The following is a 21,981-nucleotide window of genomic DNA, read 5'->3' on the forward strand; positions in this document are numbered from 1 at the left end:
TGATATATCACTAGGATCCTCTGAGAATTGGTGCATGAAAGACAACCAGATTGGTTCAGGAAGGACGGTCCAACATATTAGCAGGAAAGTAATTGGTTCGGATTCAGATAATCTGACTATGATGGGGATCAGATTCGGTCCAATCGGATACAGCTTAAGGGACCAAATCCAAAACCATACGGTAATGGTGATACTTCTCCAAAGATTGATCACATGTTCCAGTGTTTCCGATTTGATACCAGTTTTCCTGCGGTATTAAGTAAGGCCAATAAAAGGAATAAGGCCAATAAAAGGCTGGCCTTTGATCTGGACACCGAAATATTATAGTGATGCATCAGTTTCGATGGATGGTTCCATACCACCAAGTTACCAGGTCATTGCAACGCTTGGACAAATGGGAAGAAAGTTATCATTGTCCCAATTAACAGTGCAACTAGTCGTTTAAGTTCTTATATACATTAACTGGTGTGCTGCTAGCGAATTTGCTATCAGTGTATGCATGCATCTGCACCGGTGTTTCAATGTTTTGCTTAACCTATTCAAAATCCGTTTAGATTTATAATAATAATAATAACAATATTAACAGTGATGATAATAATAATAATACGCAGAAATGTAAGCACTAACAAGCTTTTTATGTAGGACTAGCCATTTCCCTGTATAGGACCAAAAGCAATCTAATGCAGAAAAGAGATATAGCCATTGCTAGTAATTGTCCATTTTCTGCAAGGAACTCTGAAAAAAGGGAGCATCTTCTCCTCTTGCTCTCTTGCTCTAAAGCGGCAAGGTTCTTTATCATATGCAAGTTTGGTGGATGTGGATCTCCTTGCAATTTGCAGATGCATCCCAAGGTTCATCACTTGGTGGTTCTCATCTTCGTCGGAATAAACAGGTGTCCAATACACAGGTGGATCAACTAACGATGGAAATTGCGTTTAGCACCATAGTTTGGAGAATTTGGTCGGCACTTAATTCGACCATATATGGTGATAATAGGAAACTCCACTAATTGCAATCACGAATGACATAGTCCTTCTGCAAGGATCTTGACTTGCGCGCCCAGGCTGGCTCAAACCTTCTTTAAAAGCTTTCACAAGCAGCTGAAAATCAACATCATTCCACACCCTGCTCCCCTTTGCAACAGATTGGAGTTATCTAATTCACATAAGCATTATTTATCAGATTTCTGCTTCGAGCAGCGATCCTATATTGACACGGGCCACCTTCTTTAAAACTTCTATAAATAATGTACGGAACCTTTGCATCAGAGATTCAGAATACACATAAAGGCAGGCAGGTAGATGAACTAAACAAACCAAGAAGAACGGCACACTAACAAAAATCAAGCTCATCAAAGCCCAAGCTGCAACAGCGAAACTCAAGGTAGCCCATTCACTAAAAATACATTATTCCAGTGTTAAAACAGATTTTGACATGGCCCAGAGAGCAGTATCTAGAGCACAGTTTCAATGTTTCAAAACTACACCTCACGGTTTCCATTCCAAGTCTATCACTTGTAACAAAAATGCTCAAGCATGACATGTTTCCTTTCTTAGCCAATGACCCCAAAGAAGACCATGTACGCCAAACAATTGCTTCTTGTGCTGGTAATCTGCTAAACCTGTTTTGTCATGCGCTTGGACATTATTAATTTGCATGAGAAGAACACAAGCTGACCATAGCTCAATAAAGCCAGCAACCCTAGCTTGATATAAAAGTAAAGAGATTGGATTACTGCCAGAGAATGGACTATGGTGTGACATTTGACTTCATATCTTCTTTATATATAAAAGCATTCAAAGAACTGATGCTTTAAAAACTGCAAATTTGGCATTATACTAAACCAGCTTCTGACCTGCACAAATATTTGAGAACATCAGAAATCCTAGTGTTGATTGAATTTTCAATCAGTTGCAGAGGGACATTAGGTTAACATACTAAAACAATAAAAGATGCTAACCTGTGCGATAAATATGGGGAAAAAAAAATCAAAATGAACAACATTAGGTGAAGTTGACATGCATGAAGCAAGTCTCTTATTCTTGGAAAGGCTTTATGATCATCACAGCAGCAAAGGACCTGAAAGCTGACATGCATAATTTGAATTAGCATATACTCTGAATCTCTTAATAGCTGATATCTGAGTTACTCCAACTAATCAGAAAAATGGAGTGTTCACTTGACTTTTTCCTCGGTGTACAAGTGTCCTCTCTCTCTCTCTCTCTCACACACACACACACACACACACATGTAAGCATAACATGCAGGTGCATGTTGTAGGTCAGTCAAGGGGTTATGTGCTTCTTTTCTTCTTTTGGTGGTTTATATGGATTTAGTAGAGCGTTAAAAGATTCAATGCAAAGAGAGAGTGCACACCTGCATCAGCCAACCACCCAAAGCTAAAGCTGAAAAGGACCAGTGCAATACAAAAGCAGCTACGTTTGGATCTCTTAGAGAGAGGCACACCTGCATCACATGATAGCAGCGTCTCCTAGACAGGAGAAGCAAGTATGGACAAAATTCATGAACTGAAGATGGCTCGTGGCAATTTGATACCTGACAGGCCTGCAAGGACTTAATGCACAGATCTGATGTTGGCTATCCACCATATACGACAGATGTAATTGCACGTCCAAAGCAAGATTTGCACAGGTGAAGTGGACATGGGATGGAGTAAGACCAGACGCATGGGATCACTCAGCATTGCCACAACCAGACCATAACTGATTTTGAGATTAGAATCCATCTTTCAGGTCATGATGATGCAGCTCAACACATGAAGCGAAACTCCCACTTCTTCCGTATAACTTGCTGTTCAATACAAGGAATCCCACCAAAATTGCAGGCACTTAATATTCAATAAATGGAGTCCACCAGAACTTGGGGGCACGTCTAGTCTTATGTGTTCCCAAACTGTCTTTGGGGCCCATGGATACCTTCAGACATATCCAGAGTCCAAACCATGAGAGAGCAGCTTGTACATCAAGGAGGGTGGAGAAGAATGCTATCGTTGGGAAGGCAAGAACATTCTTTGTGAACTGCTGTTGTTGCACCACGTTCCAATTTTGTGCAGAACACACAAAAATGGCGGTTAAAATCACTTATGTTTTCCACCATTTCTCCACGTCCATTGTCATCTTCATCATTGTCATCAAAGTCATTATCCTCCACCGCTCCCACGTCCTTGAACTTTCTGCAAAACCAGTGGACAGGTACGAAGAGCAATGCTACAATCACTCTGTCCACATGATCAAAGTACCATTTCCTCTGTTCCTTCATAAATAAGACAGGAATAGCAAACATACCCATTCCTGCTCCAAAAGCCAACCCTGGAGCTATATATTCCACTTTCACTCCTTTGCTAGCAATGCCCACAGGTCCGCCAGTTCTATTACCATTTGTGCAGCTCCTATTAATTTGTAACCCACAAAGCCCAGGGTTTCCCATGAATGAGTCAGCACCAAACGTAGTAAACTGATGAGTTTCAGGTATTTTTCCTTGAAGATCATTGAATGACAGGTTTAACACTGAAAGAAATGTGAGTTTTGCTAGCTCCTGTGGTATGTTACCTGATAAACTGTTAGTAGAAAGATCTAAAGATTCTAGTTGAAGCAAATTCCCCATGGAATTCGGAATGGAACCATTTATAGAGTTTCTAGACATGTTTAGAATAACAAGGCCAGAAAATTTCCCTATCGCTTCTGGAATTTCACCGGAGAAGTGGTTATTTGACAGATCAATGGAGGTCAGGATGTTCATAATCTTTATCATCTGAAAATCCACCCCTTTGATTGTAGCCGCCACTGTGTCTTGATAATAGATGTTAATTAGAAATCGGAAACCCAGAAGCTTTGCTGTGCCATTTCGACTTTTCTTCATCATACCCGTCAGAAGCTCAAAAAATCGAGGGTCAAGAGTCCCAGAGAAGTTGTTACAAGAGATGTCGATGATTTGCAGCTGGGGAAATGGCTTCTTGTTAGATACCGGTGCGACAACTGGACCATTTAATTTGTTTGAACGCAAGGCAAGCACCCGCAAGTTGTTCAAGCAACCTAGTTGAGTTGGAAATCCACCAGTCAAATTGTTATTGCTTAAATCCCAAACCTCCAAGGAGCTGCAGTTGCATAGTGTTGCCGGCAATCCCCCTGTTAGCCGGTTGCCTCTCAAGTTGAGGGTCCTTAAGCTGCAATTAACGACGAAACCATCAGGGATTGTGCCCGTCAGTTGGTTTTCGCGCAGGTTCAGTATGGACAACTCGCTCGAATTAGTAAGACAGTAAGGTATTGAACCCACCAGACCATTATTGGAAAGGTCAAGCACATTGAGTATGGCTGACTTGCACAGAGATTCCGGAATCGTGCCTTCCATACTATTGTTGGAGATGGACAGGTATAAAAGGAAGGGAGAATTGATGCTCGAAGGGATAGATGATGTGAACTTGTTGGATGAAAAATCCAGGAAGATTGCGTTGGGGGGAAATGGAGGAAGATCCGGGCCTAAGAAGTTGGAATGTAGATCCAACATGACTAAGGAGTTCCTGTTACCAATATCCATCGGCTTCTCCAAACCGGTTAGCATGTTGTGAGATAGATTCAGATGTTGGAGATTCCGCACGCTCCAGAGCCATGATGGTATCGAGCCAGTTATCTTGTTGTTGCCGAGGTCAAGGATGGTCAGATTGGCTTGGTAACGGAGCCATTCCGGAAATATCTGAATGTTGCATGAACTCAACTGCAGAGTAGTGAGTCGCGGCACTGCATCCGAAGGACTACGTGGAACGTCTGCTAAAGTTAGCCTGTTTTCAGAAAGACCCAACTTCGAAAGGTTCTTCATTCCCATGAACAGAGAGATGTCGACGGTACCACTAAATTTGTTGAAGGATAGCACGATGACCTTGAGTTGAGACAAGGATTTGATACTAGATGGTATCACGCCAATCAGGGAATTGTTGCTGAGGTCAAGAGTCTCCAACAAAGAGGACGCATTGGTGAATTGAGAGATAGAACCTGTCAAGTTATTGTTGCTGAGGTCCACCGTCTTCAGAGAAGGAAGATTAAGAAGGGCTGAGGGGATCGAACCGGTCAGGAGGTTGTTGTCGAGCTTCAGTGTCGTCAGGCCGTGCAGCTCACTAAAGGACTCAGGTATAGGTTCTGACAAACGATTCATAGAGAGATCTATCTCCGTGATTGTGCTCGCATTGAGTGACGGAAGCGGGCCGGTAAAACCGTTGAACGACATGTCCATGATCCGCAACCGGGTGAGCTTGGAGAATGACGAAGGAATCGCTCCCGTGAAATTGCAGCTGCTCATCGTCAATATCCTCAGCTCCCTGAGGTTTTCTATCGACTCTGGGATCGTCCCGCTCAGATTCGTGGATGAAAGACTAAGAGTCAGAAAGCCGCTATTCGCGGGAAGCTTTTGCGGAAAAGAGCCGTGCAGATTCGGGTTGTTGCTGATGTCAAGATGCTGCAAATAAGGCAGCTTGAAAATGCCGTCAGGCAAGGTCCCCCGCAGAGAGCACGAACTCAACCCCAGATAGCGCAATGACGTGAGATTGATGAAGAAGTCCGGGACTTCCGACATATTGTTGCGACTCAGATCGAGGTGCGCGAGCGACTTGATCCCCAGAACCGACCTGTTCATAGGTCCGGAGATCGAGCAACTGGAGAGACTGAGGTTCCGGAGGTTCGGCAGCGAAGACGCAAGGACAGAGATGCATTCGTCGCCGCTCATGGAGATGTTGATGCCATCCAGTCTGAGATCTGTCAAATGGCTGAGATTCGTCACGAGATCAACGAAACCAGCCTTCCCAAGCTTCAGCGATTGGGAACTGAGGTAGGAGTCAGAGAGATCGAGGGACACCAACCACGTCATCTGAGAAATCTGTGAGGGGACCTGGCCGGAGAAGCCGGTGTTGGAGAGGTTGAGATGGGCGAGCTCCCTGAGCTCCACCAACCTGAAAGGAATCAACCCATCGAACTGGTTATAGCTGAGGTCTAGGAGGCGCAGGTGTCGAAGGTCAAACAGGGAACCGCTGAAATTGTTGGGGTTCGGCCGAGTCCGGGCAGACGGTGAGGAGGCCGTAACGCCGCTAAGCTGGAGAAAGATGACGAAGCCGGTGGATGAATTGCAGGTGACGCCAGACCAGAAGCAGCAATCGGTGCCGTTTCTCCAAGAGCCGAGGGCATCGGACTGAGGGAGCGCAAGGCCCTGCTTGAACTCGAGCAACGCCGAGCTCTGGTTCGGGAGGCACAGTGCAGCGACTTGGGCGGCTTGCGCAAGGAAGAAGACGATGACCAGCACCGAAAGTAAGCGGCGCGCCCATAACAGCGATGGTGGCATCGAATCTCCAAGAGTCCCCTTCTCAATATTCACGCCAAATCGACGGAAGACTTCCCGAAATCACAACGCCACGACCTCTCGCGTTCCTTCCTTCTCTGTTCTCGATCTCTCTCCTCGCCGTAATGATATTCATCCTACTAATCAACGGGAGAGAAGAAGGCTGACCCAGGTGACCGTTGCTTTGCTGCTACGGGAGCCAAGAGAGCACCTTCGCGGCCATCGCTTCTTCTTTCTCCCCCGGTGGGGTCTGGGCCGCACTCGCCGCTGCCGGCGTTTATCCACAATGACCATTTTACCCTTTATCTACACCCAATGGGTCCGATCCTGGGAACAGAGACCAGCAAAGCTTTCGATCGATGCCCGAAACTGAAAGTGCTTAACAAATCGGATCTAGACTAGAATTAGTTAGATCTAAATTTGTTTACTAGATCCAAGTCCCTACTTCTCTGAACTGATTGATGGCAGATGCGATACCATAAAAATTAAGAATAAAAGCCAACCCAGCTTCCAATGTTTCCGTCCGTCGGGTTTTGATCAGAACTCAACTTAACTGAGCCCATGGTTTTTGGTTAGGGTTTGCAACCGCGAGGTCTGATCCGATTGTGGTTTTGTCCAGTTTGGTGGTTTGGAAAATTAGGTAAGACTAAGGACAAATGGGTCAAGATCTGTAAACGGTAGAGTCATCGCCGCCGAGCGAGTCAACGTGGGACCAAAATGGAACCAATTGCTCCGTTGCAGTCGTCGGGCGGTGTCGGTTTCTTCGTTCAATAAAGTCTAATGAGACGAATAATTCGACCGGTTGACAAATTTATCGCCGATCTCTTTCAATTTAAACGTTCATCGATTGACCCCTAGTTGTAGAAGAATATAGCTACGGCAAAATAACGGCATCCGATATTTTTGCGACAACTTCTTCTTTTTTTTATTATTCTTTTCTTTTTGACCCAGCCTCCAAAGGTAACAGAAACTATCATACGCAACTCTTCGGTTCACATCATGCCGCCGAAAGGCACGAAGACGCAGCTGTAACCATGATCCCTCAACTATAAATACTGCGGACGCGTGTTGTATAGAACAAGCACGAATTCTTCTGGTCTATGTTAATTTCCGTATATTCAATAATATACATAAATTGAGAATAATAAAAATTACAATGATACTTAATGAAAAAGTTCATAAAATTATTTCAAGCAAAGGACTACCATTTGAAAACTACATGAAAAGAATATGTAACTTCCCCATACTTTCTATTGGTTAGCTTTCAGGCATCAACAAAAAAGAGACCTAATTAGTAAAGATATTAATAAGAAAGTGGAGCTACAGGTTAACGGTCTAAGTTAATATGCCAAATAATATATATATATATATATAAAGCTGTCCTTCTTTAATAGACCAGTTGAGTGTGACCCATGCTGCCAAATTGCCTGAGAGTTCAGCTGTATTGGTGTGATCCATTAAGCAACTTTCGTTGACTCCCCAAACTCAATAATTTTAGTTGAACATAAAACTTTACAATCGTGGCATGCTCCATGATGTGATAATATTAAATTTCAATAAAGATAACGTGTTTTTGCCTTCCAAAAAAAAAAAGAAAAAACTTTGGATAAGATTCAAAACACCCAACCATCTTTTCAATTTTTAATTTGAAAAAAAAAAGGCTTTTGGATTTGAATTTTTGCGCTTCAATTTACTCTTAAAACTATTTGTCTGAAAGGTGAAAGTGAATATCATAATTAAGTAGGACGGATTCCCAGCTCTCTCTATAACTAAAACGAACTAACAAAGAAAAAAAAACCTTCATCATGTTTCACAGTGCATGTTTCACATTAAGATGGACAATCTTACCGCCGAATATGTGACACCCCTTGGGGCTGATTGATTGAACAACCCTCGCTCTCATTCTTATGTCATTGAGAGTCGACAGCTCCAAGTTGAGAATAAAATTAAGAGTTGAATCGGGACCTGAAGTTCTTGTTCACCTCCGGCTGTAATTTCTTCTACCAGTTTTCCTAATCTAACTTGCCATCAGAACACAAGAACTTGATTTAGTTTTATTTCTATCTTCATTACACTTCTGCAATTACAATCGAGACGTTTTTAATGGAACGGATCTTATCATCCATCTGACGAAGCAACTTCGATCTCAATATATTTATGAAGAGGAAAGGTTTGAGTGGAACCAACAACCGTTGGCTGGGTCAAGCATTTAAGCATCAACGCCACGATAGAAATGGAGGTCTGAGGTTTTATTGAGGCATATGAAAGTCCATTAGAATGTTAGGACAGAGACGATGATCACGGTATGAGGATGATTTTTTCTTCTTCAATATCTAATTAAAATTGTTAATGCATATCGATATTTATCGTTTTGTATGGACTTCATAAGTGCTCTACATTAATGCACAGAATCATGATCTTTCGACGAACTCGGTGACAGATGGAAAACAGTGATTCCTTTCAAACCTTTCCTCTATTTTTCTTTCTCTTTTCCTTCTACCTTGAAAGGTTCCTCCCGATTACCTGTTCGCCATTGAAGCGTGTCATGCAGTTAAACCTTCTCAACGAAGCAGTAAAAAAACGTAACATAATAATCAAAGGTTGCTTTGGCCCCAGTATTTCATTCAATTAAAAGCATGCATGTGGAAAAAGATTCGTGCGATTGATTTTTCATAAGAAAAAGGTTTCATATGGGGAGGAGTTGCCTTTCATTAATGTTGGTCCCCGTTTGTTGCATTTGCACATGTTGTTCGTCACACTCAGCCAAGAAAATCTGCCCATGGGAAGGACATAGTTGATGAAATCGCTGCTTGGATTCCTTTCGCTTTTGATTGAGTTATCAAACTTTGACAAAACCGAACACAAAGATTAGCAATTGATTGAGGACCAAGCTTCAATTTCGTCTGTCTCACACCAGTTTTGACTGAAGATTTCCAATTTCATAGTCTCCAAACCCAATTTGAGCAGCACGTGTCATTCTCTGGAAAGGGCACGTCTCCTATTCCTTTCTCATTTCATTTCAAACAGGCAACAGATTAGGCAGACCAGTTTGACCATTGCAACTCCTCGTGCTTTGGAACGAGACTTCAAGCCACCAACCAGAATACTTAACCAGGAAACCAGCATCGGTCAAGGAGAGGAACATAGACTGTCTACTATTACGAACGCAGGTCAGCATGTCATTGAAGCAAGTTTGTGACCTTGTGGTTGGTCGGTTTCAGAACGTTCCGAGCCCGTTAATATGCAAAGCTGGTTATATGTGTCATACTGCTACAGCAGCACGACATAAGTACCCCTCGTTCACATAAAAAAAAAAAAAAGCTAAGTTTTTGGTAGGATAAAAATTGAAATCAAACAAACTGAAATGACTATGAAGGACTTTTTTTTTTATTACAAAAACATCTCACTTCTTTTACTGAGTAAGTAAGCTGCGTGCGTATATATAACAGTGCATGCAACCTTAACTAGTTATATGTCCATGCATGTGTGTCTGTGAATTTATAAGAGACTTGACACTTGTGGCCCTCTGAATGAGCTTCTGTTGATGTTTCAGATCTTATCTCCTGGATGAACTGGGACAATTCTAAAACAAGAGACCTTTTGACAATAAGAATACCGTATGAATCTGCCTCAATTTTGAGACAGATTCATAAAAGAGCAACATGTTGTTTCTAATGCCAAACGGCTCATAAAGGGTCATACAAGATCCTGCAACCAGATTCTTTGTGCATATATGAATCAGAATAGTTTCTAATACCCAGATTCATCTTTGCCATGTTTGGAGTGAAATCTACCCTTTCATAGTTACATGCTTGCAATGGACAACAGAATGAAGGCGGTGAGGAGTTGGTACCCAGTTTTTCTTGAGCGAGCATTTGCCATCATCAACAGTTGGATTTTGTTGATTGTCTGCAGTACACAAAAAATTAATGATTTATGACAGCTCCGTTGCTGATGACATGCTTGATTTCTTTGGTGATTGAAGCATGTTTTAAATTGAATATATGGTTGGTCCAGTTACGGTTTACGTTATATCGACTTGGTCCACTCCCATATTGAGCTAAGGCTTCAAGTTTGACAGAATACTCCAACCTGCTCCCAACAGCTTTAATTTTCACATCACAAAAGCTAAGAACCAAAACAACATATCATTTTAGCCAACTCCCTTATAAACCCTTGAAAATTTCTAAGAATCTTCAATACATGAATAAACTTTCTCATAAGAGGGTGTTACAGTATTTCGGTCTGAGGTTCGAAATAGTTGCAATGTAAACGAGCTTCAAGAAAAACTTATGCAAGTTGAGAAACGAAATGCACTGTTCAAACATGAGAATGCAAAATTTAAGTTCAAGTAAAACGTCTCACGGGAATGGCATTCGTATACAACTTAATCAAATAGGTGGTCCTCATAGTTAGGCAGCTTTATTCTAAGTTTTGAATAACGAAATTAGAACGATGGCAGCTTATTGAATATTAATAGAGCTTTAACATCACAAAGTTGTGTAGTTTTTCGAGTTTTGTAAATATTTTTTCGTATGCGTCATATTTACTTTAAATGCATATCATGCATGTTCGAAACTTGTCAGAAAATTAAATTTTGCTGCTGCAAATAAAACGCAAGTGTTTTTTTTTTTTTAATGCAAATATTTAAAGCTAGAGAAAAAACGTTAGGCAATCGTTCGAACTATACATGCTGATAACAAGGTTATCTGCTTTAGTTTCAAAATTATCAGTGATCAACATACGCAAGTCTATTTTCCGATGCAACACTGCGGGTGATGGAGATCCCTTCTTATTGATCAACAGAGACATTTACAAAAGCAAACAAGAACAAAACATGGGAGATACAAGTATCACCTCAAATCTAAGATCAGAATCCTTAGAGAGAAGGAAAACTATATGTTTCCATCTCTGACTTATTACCAATATAATTTGAATTGTATATGGGGACAACTTATGGTTAATCTTTTGGCATTGCCTTGAATTTCAGTGATTCGCAACTTCGCGAGAAAAGCTCTGCTTGCGGCTAGAGAGATGGGTAAAATTCATGGACGATCAAAACGGTATCAGATCCTAGTTTGCGTTCATATCAGTGGCGCAACCAAGAATTTTGGGCTGAGGCAGCTAATTCAAAAACTTTCATGGTTTTAGGGGCACCATTATATATATATATAAATAACTAAATCGTTTAAGGCAACAATATGAAACTAAAGGAATTTTGTGGGGATGACCACACCTGCCTATATGTGGCTCTGCCACGGCTTCATATAATTATTTGCACCTGACCGAGGGTTCAGATAGAAGATTTTCCAGCCAACCGAGTCTGCTACCAGATCCGACCTAGTCTGCTTTCACATAATTTGATCGGACCGCGGCCTAATGTACAAGTCCGTCTACATGCACCATAAGCTGATCAAATGTTTCGGTTCCAAACACGAATAGCCGTTTTTGAGCACACCCCTGTATTTGCTACATGTACTGTTTGGGCTCATGACCAAGGGATTAGATTCGAATTGAATGTCCTTTTTCAAATATTCTGATTTGAATATGAATGAAAAAACTTTCTAGCATGTCCAAATCTGATTTTTAAGTTCACAATCTGAATCCGATATTTCAAATCACCACTGCATTATGTTAGGTTAAACTGAGTTTTAAAATGCATGGATATGAGATGTTGGATATCTGTTTGCGTATTTATTTAAAACCAAACCCTAATTCAATCTTGTTAAATTCAAATTTGATCCGATCTCTTAATCTTTTTCATGTCAGACCTATTGTACAGCTCGGTTGAGTATACGATCCAAATCCACTCCATTGACATCCTTCATGTGCCCAACGGGTGAGACCCACATAGAAAATGGAGATGTTGTTAGGCCCCTGATAAACAGTGTTTGGGCTGGAAATTCAACCTGCTCTCCTAATCAAATTTGGTCCACAATTCTAATCCAGATTACAAAGTAATGCCTTTGATGAGTCAAAATGAGCAGATCATAAAATGGAATCCGTTCCCAAGTCTTCTATCAAACCTGACTAATTAGATTATGGTTCATCAGACATCCAACTTGAATCGCAACCACTCACCTCGGGACTAATTTTGGTTGATAATTCTTTAGGTTAACTACATTGATCACCTGACAGAATTAAGCTAAAGTGTTTAAGAAGATGGCGCACAGATATTTATGCAGAGCGCATGATGACCCAAGTCTGGCAAAGTGGCAGAAACAATGCATGGAAGAGATCATTATTCGACACTGAAAGGAAGATCAGAGAAAGGGAAGAACATCTTTGTTTATGAACGATGCTGAGATTATTAATGCAGTAGCCGAGAGGCCATCAGATTTATCCTTACAGACGTCATGGGGACAAAGCCCTTGAACCGCACAACTTTCCCTCTGCTGTTCATAGCGTATAATAATTTAAAAGGAAAACGAAAGGCGTACAAGTGATAGGAGGAAAGTGGGGCAGTAGCAGAAGGCGGGGCTGTTGTTGACTCTCTGGACTTGCACTTGCAGACAGCTCCTCAATCATGCAGCAGCAAGAACAGTACAGCTCGTGAATGAGTGAATGAATCCGTCCAGTTTCTTCTTCAATTGGCCTCATTCACTTCGATTCAATACCCCACCTGGTCCCAGCCAGTCAGCTGCCTATGACAACTATTGTTTTTCTGATATATATATATATATATAGTTCAGAACTAGGTGCCATGTGAATAGATTTAATATTTGCCTGCTAGAATATGGCTACCCAATTTTGGAAATAACTATATAATGTCCTTAGAGAACAATTGGTTACGTCTGTAGATTTAATAATCTTTAGCACAGCAGATTATGCGATTTTAAAGATCAACAGCTTAAAATTCATGAAGATGATTTTAAGTTGATAAGAAATATCATTCGGCCGATGGCCATGTTAAAACTTATGGATGGTTTGACTTTGGCTTCTAAGTTACATGAACCAGAGTCCAAATTCACTTTAAGGTGGCTAAGATGATTCAGGAAGTACCAATCTCTAAAGAAATATATATATATTAACTAAGTGATTGGTTTGGTCTTCCTTAAGGGTATGCATAGGTCGTTTTGTGAATGATAAAGAAAAAGATTGAGGACCCACAATTTTGTAAAAAAATTTATATTCTTGCTTTCTGGTTCTAAGATATGAATCAAGTAAGATAAGGAAACAAAGTGCACTAAACATATCTAAGTAGTCAAATCAAGTTGACACAACTTATGTCTTCTAGTACATTAGTGACGCCAGGGTGCATTTGTTGCACCCGCACCTGTTTAGTTTGAAAACATAGGTTCAAGTCCCATATACTTAAATGGAACTGCTACAAGACGAGACTTGATCTCGGCGGCTTTCCCATCATAGGAAGCGGCAATGCACCCACCTCGTAAGTACTCGTAGCTGCAATGGGTTTGCTTCATCTTACTTACTTATTTGGTGACTTCAACACATCGTGCCTGATGAACAAATAAGAACAGATCCATTTTCAAGGTATATATATATATATATATAGAGAGAGAGAGAGAGAGATGGCCGCTGTATTGGCTTCTCTTTAAGTTTGCAATGATAATTGGTAGTTCACAGGTGCCATGGCGCGTGGCCTGTCTACTTTATCTGATGGCATAGCAAGCGAGAAGACGGTGCATGCTCCCCTCAATTTCATCAATCAGATAAATACATTCGCTTCTTCCTCACGGGAGGAGCAGCTAGTGGGAGTGCCTCCATTTTTCTCTCGCCTACGTTGTCAAATAAGATCAGCGGGGTACTGAAGCATAGGCATGCATCGGAAAGGCGCGCCGTCGTCGTGGGAAAAGGGCAAGAATTTGCAGGTGAATTTGGTCGTCGGAAAACCGAACCGCGTGGGGCCGTTCGATCCATCTCTTCATCCTCTCCTATTTCCGACGCCCCTACCAATTGGCTTATTACCTCCCTCCCTCTCTCTCTCTCTCTCTCTTATGCATGGATGGCAGGATGAGCTCATGAGAATGATGTTTTGGTTTGTTGCCTTCCCGCCGAGAAAATTAAAGCTGGTGCAATTGCAGGGCAGGCCGAAGGAGACTGGAAAGTGAAAAAAAAAAAGAAGAGGAGAAAGCAAACAAAAAAGATGGAAACAGATAAAAAAAAAGGAAAAACAATCGCGTATTCCCAAGACAGGGTGTAACGAATAATTTAAGAACCTCCCCTTCACTCCTCATCTCTTTCTTCCTCTAGTCCTCTCTGTCCACGTCCTGCCCTTTCCATGCACCGCCCTCTCTCTTCCCTTATGGCATTTTGAATGCAATGCAGTAAAAAGAAGAAAGTTAAAAAAAAAAATTATAACCAGAGAGATCTCTGCTTCCTTTACGACGAAGCAATATCTCTTTCCTTAACTTTTTTTTTCCTTTGTTCTACTACCCATCATAAAATTCTAGAGAGAGAAATACCCCACGAGTAGATGAGAAAGGAACTCGCCCTGCTGACAAATCCACAGCCACAATCCAAGGCCATGGCCACCACCCATCTCGTCCCCTTCTTCCTAGCATTAAAATACTGCGTATATAAATAAGACCACCGCCTTCCTCATCCATAGAGAAGGAGGAACAAAGGTGGCTTGCTTGACCCCTCCAAAAGCAACAACAACCCCACAAAAGGAGCTGTCCTCTGCCTGGCCATGGACGGCAGACAAGAGAAGGAGAAACATCCAATAATAACACCAGCACCGCCACAACCACCACCATACCAAAGCCAAGTTCCCTCTCCTTCTTCCTCTTCCCACTCAAGCGGCGGCTGCACCACCCCTCCGACCAACGCCGCCGCTGCCCACAGTAGCAAAAGCAGCAGCGAGGGCCGGACTCGGAAGTGCAAGGGCAAGGGTGGCCCAGACAACAACAAATTCAGATACAGAGGTGTAAGGCAGCGCAGCTGGGGCAAATGGGTCGCCGAGATAAGAGAGCCAAGGAAGAGGACGAGGAAGTGGTTGGGGACCTTCTCCACCGCAGAGGACGCCGCTCGAGCCTACGACCGAGCCGCCACCGTGCTGTACGGACCTAGGGCTCAGCTCAACCTCGGCCCTTCTCCTTGCCAGAGGTCCGCCGCAGAGTCCACCTCCACTTCCACCACCACCACCACTCTCAGACCCATCCTCCCTAAGCCTTCTCCTTACCACCATCCCTTCAACTTCCACCACAATGCTTCCCCTTCTCCTTGCATGTTGCCACATTTGCAGTGTACTGTTAACCAGTATTATCCAATGGCTTCCTCCACAACTGAGCCTTACATTCCTTTGCTTCATACAATTCCTCCTCCCTCAAATTTGGCTACAGCTTCTTGTACCAACTTTTCCTCTCCTTTTCCTGCTCCTCCTCCGCCTCCTGCACCTCCTCTTACTACTACTACTCATACTGCTGCTGCTGCTGCTGCTGCCACTGCTAATGTGTCTCAACATCATATTCCCTTGCCTCATTCGTCTTTTTCTTCGATTACAAGTATGTACGAGGAGATCATTGGCTCCCTTGCCGGATCGGTTGACTCAAGACTATCTCTTTCTTCTTCTTCCAGCCCTGCCATTACTGACAACAGTCCAAAGATCGAAGGTGGTGGTCTTGCTTCAGATCTGCCCAACACTCCTGCTTCTCCTGCAGGTGCAATTCCTCATTCACCAACATCGAGCCTGTTGTGGCATGACTATGATAACGCCAGCGTGCTGAACGCATTACCTCCGATGGACAGCAACCTCTATTCACTGTGGGATGACAGTGGAAATTTTATGTTCGATCTGTGAATTGAGTTGGTTGGTGCAACAGCAATGTGCTTGCCTTTGCTGTGAGCGCCTTGAGGAGGTACTTTGCCATTCTTCTCATTGTCCCTTGCCTTTTTATTTTTCTTTTCTCTTTCTTCGTTATCTTTCTAAGTTTCTGGTGTAGTGCGTTTAAGAACTTTGGAAACCCTAACCCAACATGATGTCACATCTAATTCTCTGACTGATTGAAAAGAAATTTGAATAAAAGAAATGGAGAGATGGGACTCGTTAGTCTTTAGTATCCTTTTCTTTTCCAGCAGATAATTCTCAGCAACTTTTTTGTTCCTAGAGCATTTATGTTGTGGCATTTCGTTTTTAGGGTTAACAAGACAAGTAAGGTCATGTTTTTTTTTTCCGTTTGGATTGCTTTGTTGGGTATGACAGTGATTGTGGCATCCATTCGGGACGAGTAATCTAATCAAGACGCCCCCGACGTACATTGCTTCTGTAGGACTTTATAAACAGAAGGGATTGTTCGATTTCCCTTCAAGGTTATTGAATGGCCCGGTTCTCAAAATAGGCCTCGAAGATGCTTATCGCAATTTTGAAACGAAGAGGAGACTAGCTTTAAAGTTGTTCTACGAACCGTTCATTCTCCTCTCTCTCTCTCTCTCTCTCTCTCTCTCTCTTTTCTCCACCTAGGGAGAGTGTTGGGAAAGCGCCAAAGCAGGTTTCATTGACAAGCAACATTGGGATTTCAGGTGTTTGAGTAGATTATCATTTTCCATGAAATGGCGTTTTTTCATGTTCCCATTGGCTTATTGTTCTGTTATCGTAGTTTTTTTTTTCAAAAACCATGTAATATATAGTTATTGCACTGTCCTATCTGTGTGAAGCATCAAAACCTGGCACTGCTTCTGAAGATTACATGGATTCCTCCCCGAAAGTGGTCGTTGTGACTTCTTTTAATATTTATCCTACTATTTTCTTTCTTCTTTTGCTTTCTCGAAACTTCACTTTTATATGGTTTCTGTGATTAGACCAATTTATCTGGCTATGCTGAAGGATCGATTGGCTAGTTTGCATAAACTAACAGTGGTTGCGGAAGGAAGAACGAGTTCACATAATGGAGGGTAGCAAATGCCAAGTGTTGGATTTGGTAATTTTATCTCATTGGAAAATCATCTTATCAAATTTGCGACTCGTAAGATTATCTTCATGAAACGTTGGTCGAACAATACTTTGTGCCTTCCCAATTTAACATTATTAGAGTATGAACCGATTCTTTTGATGACTTTCTTCTTTGTCTTCATGTGCTTTTTTCTTCTTTTCCAACAATTGGACAGTTATTACTACTGTGGACAGACTAAAACATGCTTCCTCAGTTCATGATACCTATTTGGTGAAGTTAATTAACGTATCATTCCCAATTTCCCATGTTATGGGATTCATCAGTTGTGAAATTATGTCCAGAGGTCTCCAAACTTGCTTTTATCAAGTTTGAACACACAATGCTGTCTCAATCTTCAACGTCCAGGCAAACAACATCTGCTACAGCCCGCATCATAACAAAATGTCTCAAGTACAACTTATCCCAATGTTCTGTCGTATTTTCTTCTCTATGCTATTAGTATCTCTGAGCAAGTTAGAACCCACTGACATCTGCAAAGGGGTCAGAATCGTCATGGTTTGTAGATTTCTGAAATTCAGAGAAAGACCTGCCAGTAATGATACACCATCCAAGAGGATGGTTCAAATTCATCTAGGCAACCAGAGACGACCTAGCTTTATAGAGATCACCTCCCGAGTTTCTCCCGGACGTCAAGAAATAGAATGGAAATATTCTGGTAGTTCGATTCTGCTTCACCACTAGCATCTGGTTGTTTCTTTGAGATGCATTCTTGGTGAAGAGCCGAGCACTCCTCTCCAGCTTACAACGGCCAGCATTCGCTTTACTTGCGTTTACTTGAGGAAAAGATGTTCATTTATGTACATGTGACGGTCTTTTATTTTACCAAAAAGATCTTGTTGATTTAATCATCGTCAAACAGAAACCACCAAGTTTGTGGAAATTTTGATGCTGAAGTTGGAGATTCTTGAACTGCATATATTGGCTTCTTGATCTGATCGTATTTATTGTCCCTTCGCTGTATTTTGGGCATGCATGGCCTGTTTCTTTCTTCTTCCTATATCATAGGAATATGGACCTTCTTCATTTTTCTCGAAAATCCTCGTACTTTCCACTGAACAGTTAAATTTCTGTGGCCTACTTTTGCTGCTCTGTGTTCTTATAAATCTTGTACTTTTTCCAAATCCCACAGGACGTAGAAAAAATCTACTTGTCAGAAGTTTCTTCACCTGATTTATGCTAAGAAGACGAGTTTCTTCGCAAAATCTGAATTCCATTATCATTGATGCAATGCCTAGGCAACTAATTTGGGATTCTGCATTTCAGGAGAACATTAGTCTGTAATATTGTTTTTTTTTTCGAGAGGAAATGCACGTGCATTGAAGGGGAAGAAAATTTTCGGAGGTATTTGGCTGCATGATTTGTTTTCCAAGGAACATGGGCTAGCTCCTTGGAGATGGCCGAGATGTCATAGCACTTGAGGAAAGAAAAACCACAAGTGGATCGATCCCCATTTAAAATAATGCATAATTGATGTCGCATGTCTCTCTCTCTGATTATTGAACTCCGATATATTCTTCAACCTTAGATCTTCTTGGATCAAGTGACAATTTTTCATACCATTTAATTACCATATCAAGGCGCCTTTTCCGCATTGTGTTTGCTCTGCTGAGAAAAAATTAATTGACGACGTTGTTCTTTGCGGCCGCCTTCATGCTATATATGGGCTTCGTTTCCACAGGATGGTATATAATCAAAAGGTAGTGCTCAATGTTTCTTGGCAGTAGATGAATATAACTAGTTTGTGCATGCAAAACAAACGCTCGGTCTCCAGAAAGAACATCCATCACCAGCCGCCCGCTAAAGCACAATCTGCAGGTACCAATGTCTCCACGCTTTGATGACCTTCACTGAAATCGAAGAAAACGGTAATAAATGGAGAGCTCCAATCGAGATTTTGCTGTGAATGGGAGTTCAAGTCGCGAGATGCATGTCAAGAATTTCATGTCCTTTAAACATCATTTATTATTTTAATTCTGTTCGGGGACAAGAATCTTGAAAGGTCAGAATATGGCTAGATGGGAATAATTGTCATCCAGGAGGGATTCAAGTGGATAAAACATGAGAAAGCAAAAGAGAGATGGAGGAAAATAATTGCCGAATTCCTTTCTTCCAAACAAAGAATTATCAAATAGAGTATTCACATTAAGGAGGGAAAAAAAATTGTTCATACATGAAGAATATGTTCATTAGATTACAGGTGGCTGCGGTCTGGTTTTCCCATTTTTGTTTCCCCCACTTTTTTCCAATTTCATGTTCTCTGTAATAACTCAGATTGTAAGATCCAACGATTTAAATTTGATTTCTGACTAAGGAACCATTTTCTTGACACACATAACCAGGTCCTTACTTTTGGGTCCGATACTGGAACAAAGTGGACAGAATAAGAACAGCAAACAATTTGAAATTATACGTTTTTGTGAATCTACGTATGCATCTATTATTGCATGATAAACAAGTTAAGCAGCGTCCATTCAATTATGCAGCGTCTGCCCATGCATCCATCTCAACACAGTGTTCAAATGGTAATGACATCAATACAAGAGAGACGGGTGCATATGCAACAATTTTGTATCATAAGTGCCATAATCTATTGAGCCATCAGAACAGGAGATGAGAAGGGTGTACATACAACAATGCTGTATGTATAATAAGTAATATATATTCAAAAAATTGTCCGTTTTATTAATCTCCATCCCATGAACAGATTAATTTGATGTCCTCCACCGAGTTTCCATCTATTCAGGGACATCTGCAACGGTGCTACGAACTCTTGATCCTGGCTACCTTCCAGTTTGTTTAGTTTGGCTCCTAAGAATTCAAGAATCGTTTTTTTTTTAGAAGATCTAAAACAGTGTTAAAATATTGGCTTAAACTTCTGAGAGAAAAATCGGGTAGCATTATATTTGAATAGTTTTTTTTAAAGGATAGGCTAACGTTAATCCTTTACTATTAGTACTTAAGTTTTGGTGCATGGAATCTTTATGAGTATTTGTGATTGATTGACTTCCTTCGTCAATCTTTTCTGTTCTTTAGTTAATGAACTGATTGGGTGCCAAGATGAAAGTGACAGCTCTATCATATACTGTCTGCCCCAACTTCTGTTTTGCAGTTGAGGATATGGAGGAGGATGCAGCCACTTGTTGGTCAGTGGACATGGTGTCATGCTATGGGCTGACAGAAGCCCAGTCCATGAGTTTATAAGAGTACTGTGGGGGAAGGTGCTAGGCCCCAGCCTCATGCTTAGGCCTGCTTGGTCTGGTCTGAGTTTATCTATCGAGTTAATTAAAGCTTGCTTGCCTCTCAGACTTCACATTGGCCATTCATGGTGGTGCGGTCCTGACCCTGCCCTCCCTCTATAAGTCTACCTAGGTTTTTAGGCTGGGTCAACCATATATATATATATATATATATATATATATATATATATATATATATATATAAAGAGAGAGAGAGAGAGAGAGAGAGCTATTTCTAGCTGCCACAGGGATTCCGCGAATTGTCTGATTCACAAGAATCAATTGTGAATCGTCAATATATTAAAGTTTTATTTTCTGAAAGCATATATCAAAAGGTACAAAGGAATTTGAAAAGATTTACAAATATATTGAAAATGAACCCGCTGCCACCGATCGGAATCAGCAGATTCCGGCTACACGATTCAAAATATTCTGATGATTATTGATGTTTGTTAAATTGACCTCCATTCGCCTGAGTGGGGGTGTTGGATTAGAAAATTTTAAATTAAGAAGAATTAATAAAACGACATTTTGAGAGTGTGTTGGCATAATCTGATTGGATATTCTGCATGCCCAACGTTCCCATGTTCGGAGGATTTGGGGGAAAGGAAGCAACTGATATTTAAGTAAGATGGTGGAATCTTGGTCACCATTCATCTAGTCGAGCGCTTGTAGTTAATCTATCCAAGCAAGAGATTCGATCTTCCATAACCATGGCTTCATAAAGGGCCTTTCAACACGCTGCTCACCATAGTCGAAAAGGATTAAGCATTTGTTCAAATATAATTAACAATTCTTTTGAGAAACCAAAAACAACTTTCCTGACGTTTAAAAGGGCCAATAAAACAACTCGCCATCTTCTTTTTTCTGCCATTCTCAATCCCACCTATGGTTAGTGTGTCAACATCACAAAACCTCAAGGGGGTTTCGCAGGCTTCGGATCTCTGATTCGATGGTCCGATCTCAAGTTACAACGGACAAGCCATTTGAGTTCCGTCCGTGAAGAAGGCGAAATCAGTGGACCAGCTAGAAAATTTTTATTGAATGTGCTAATTGAAAAAAAAAAAAATGGGACCCCTCACTTATTAAGTAAAATAATTGAGTGACACCATATATAAATAAATCAACAATTGAGGTATATATATATATAGTTTTGGGGTTCAGCCCTTCTTTGTTTTTAGTTTCTTCAGAAATTGTACATAAAAATTATCGAAATTTCTTGAACCAATATCAAAAGTTAAAAACAAAAAAATGGGTTTTTGGGACACATTGTTATATTTCATAAAAGGACACAAAAAGTACTCCCACCCTTAACCCAAGTTGCTATATCTTCCTCAACTTGAACCTGGAACATTTATGTCGTCATGGTGTCAACAACTCCATTATGAATCTCCTTTTTATTTTTTATTTTTTAACCAACGTCGTCGCTGAAAGTTTACCTAAAAATTGTTAGAGCATTCCACCATAAGTGGCTTCCAATTTAAATTATGGTT

The 21,981-nt window shown here is 41.2% G+C and overlaps 2 protein-coding genes across 5 annotated transcripts; one reads left to right on the plus strand and one right to left on the minus strand.

Annotated features, from left to right (window-relative positions):
- Positions 1-1,224: 1,224 nt before the first annotated feature.
- Positions 1,225-6,569, minus strand: LOC116262156 (receptor-like protein 7). 4 transcript variants are annotated; one of them, XM_031641284.2, is made up of 4 exons: positions 2,557-6,569; positions 2,377-2,466; positions 1,961-2,079; positions 1,225-1,855 (listed from the first exon to the last, which is right to left on the minus strand). In XM_031641284.2, exon 1 carries the CDS (start codon positions 6,340-6,342, stop codon positions 2,983-2,985), a length of 3,360 nt encoding a protein of 1,119 aa, XP_031497144.1. In that variant the 5' UTR covers positions 6,343-6,569; the 3' UTR covers positions 1,225-1,855; positions 1,961-2,079; positions 2,377-2,466; positions 2,557-2,982. The 4 variants fall into 4 exon arrangements, with proteins under 4 accessions (XP_031497144.1, XP_031497143.1, XP_031497142.1 ...); XM_031641283.2 differs by having other exon boundaries at positions 1,961-2,086; XM_031641282.2 differs by having other exon boundaries at positions 2,377-6,569.
- Positions 6,570-14,992: 8,423 nt separating this feature from the next.
- On the plus strand, positions 14,993-16,102 carry LOC116262684 (ethylene-responsive transcription factor ABI4). Its single transcript, XM_031642166.1, has one exon. The coding sequence runs from the start codon at positions 14,993-14,995 to the stop codon at positions 16,100-16,102; it is 1,110 nt and encodes a 369-aa protein (XP_031498026.1).
- The last annotated feature ends 5,879 nt before the right edge of the window (positions 16,103-21,981 follow it).

The sequence above is a fragment of the Nymphaea colorata genome, chromosome 10 (genome assembly GCF_008831285.2).
Source record: "Nymphaea colorata isolate Beijing-Zhang1983 chromosome 10, ASM883128v2, whole genome shotgun sequence".
Classification (NCBI taxonomy): Eukaryota; Viridiplantae; Streptophyta; class Magnoliopsida; order Nymphaeales; family Nymphaeaceae; genus Nymphaea; species Nymphaea colorata.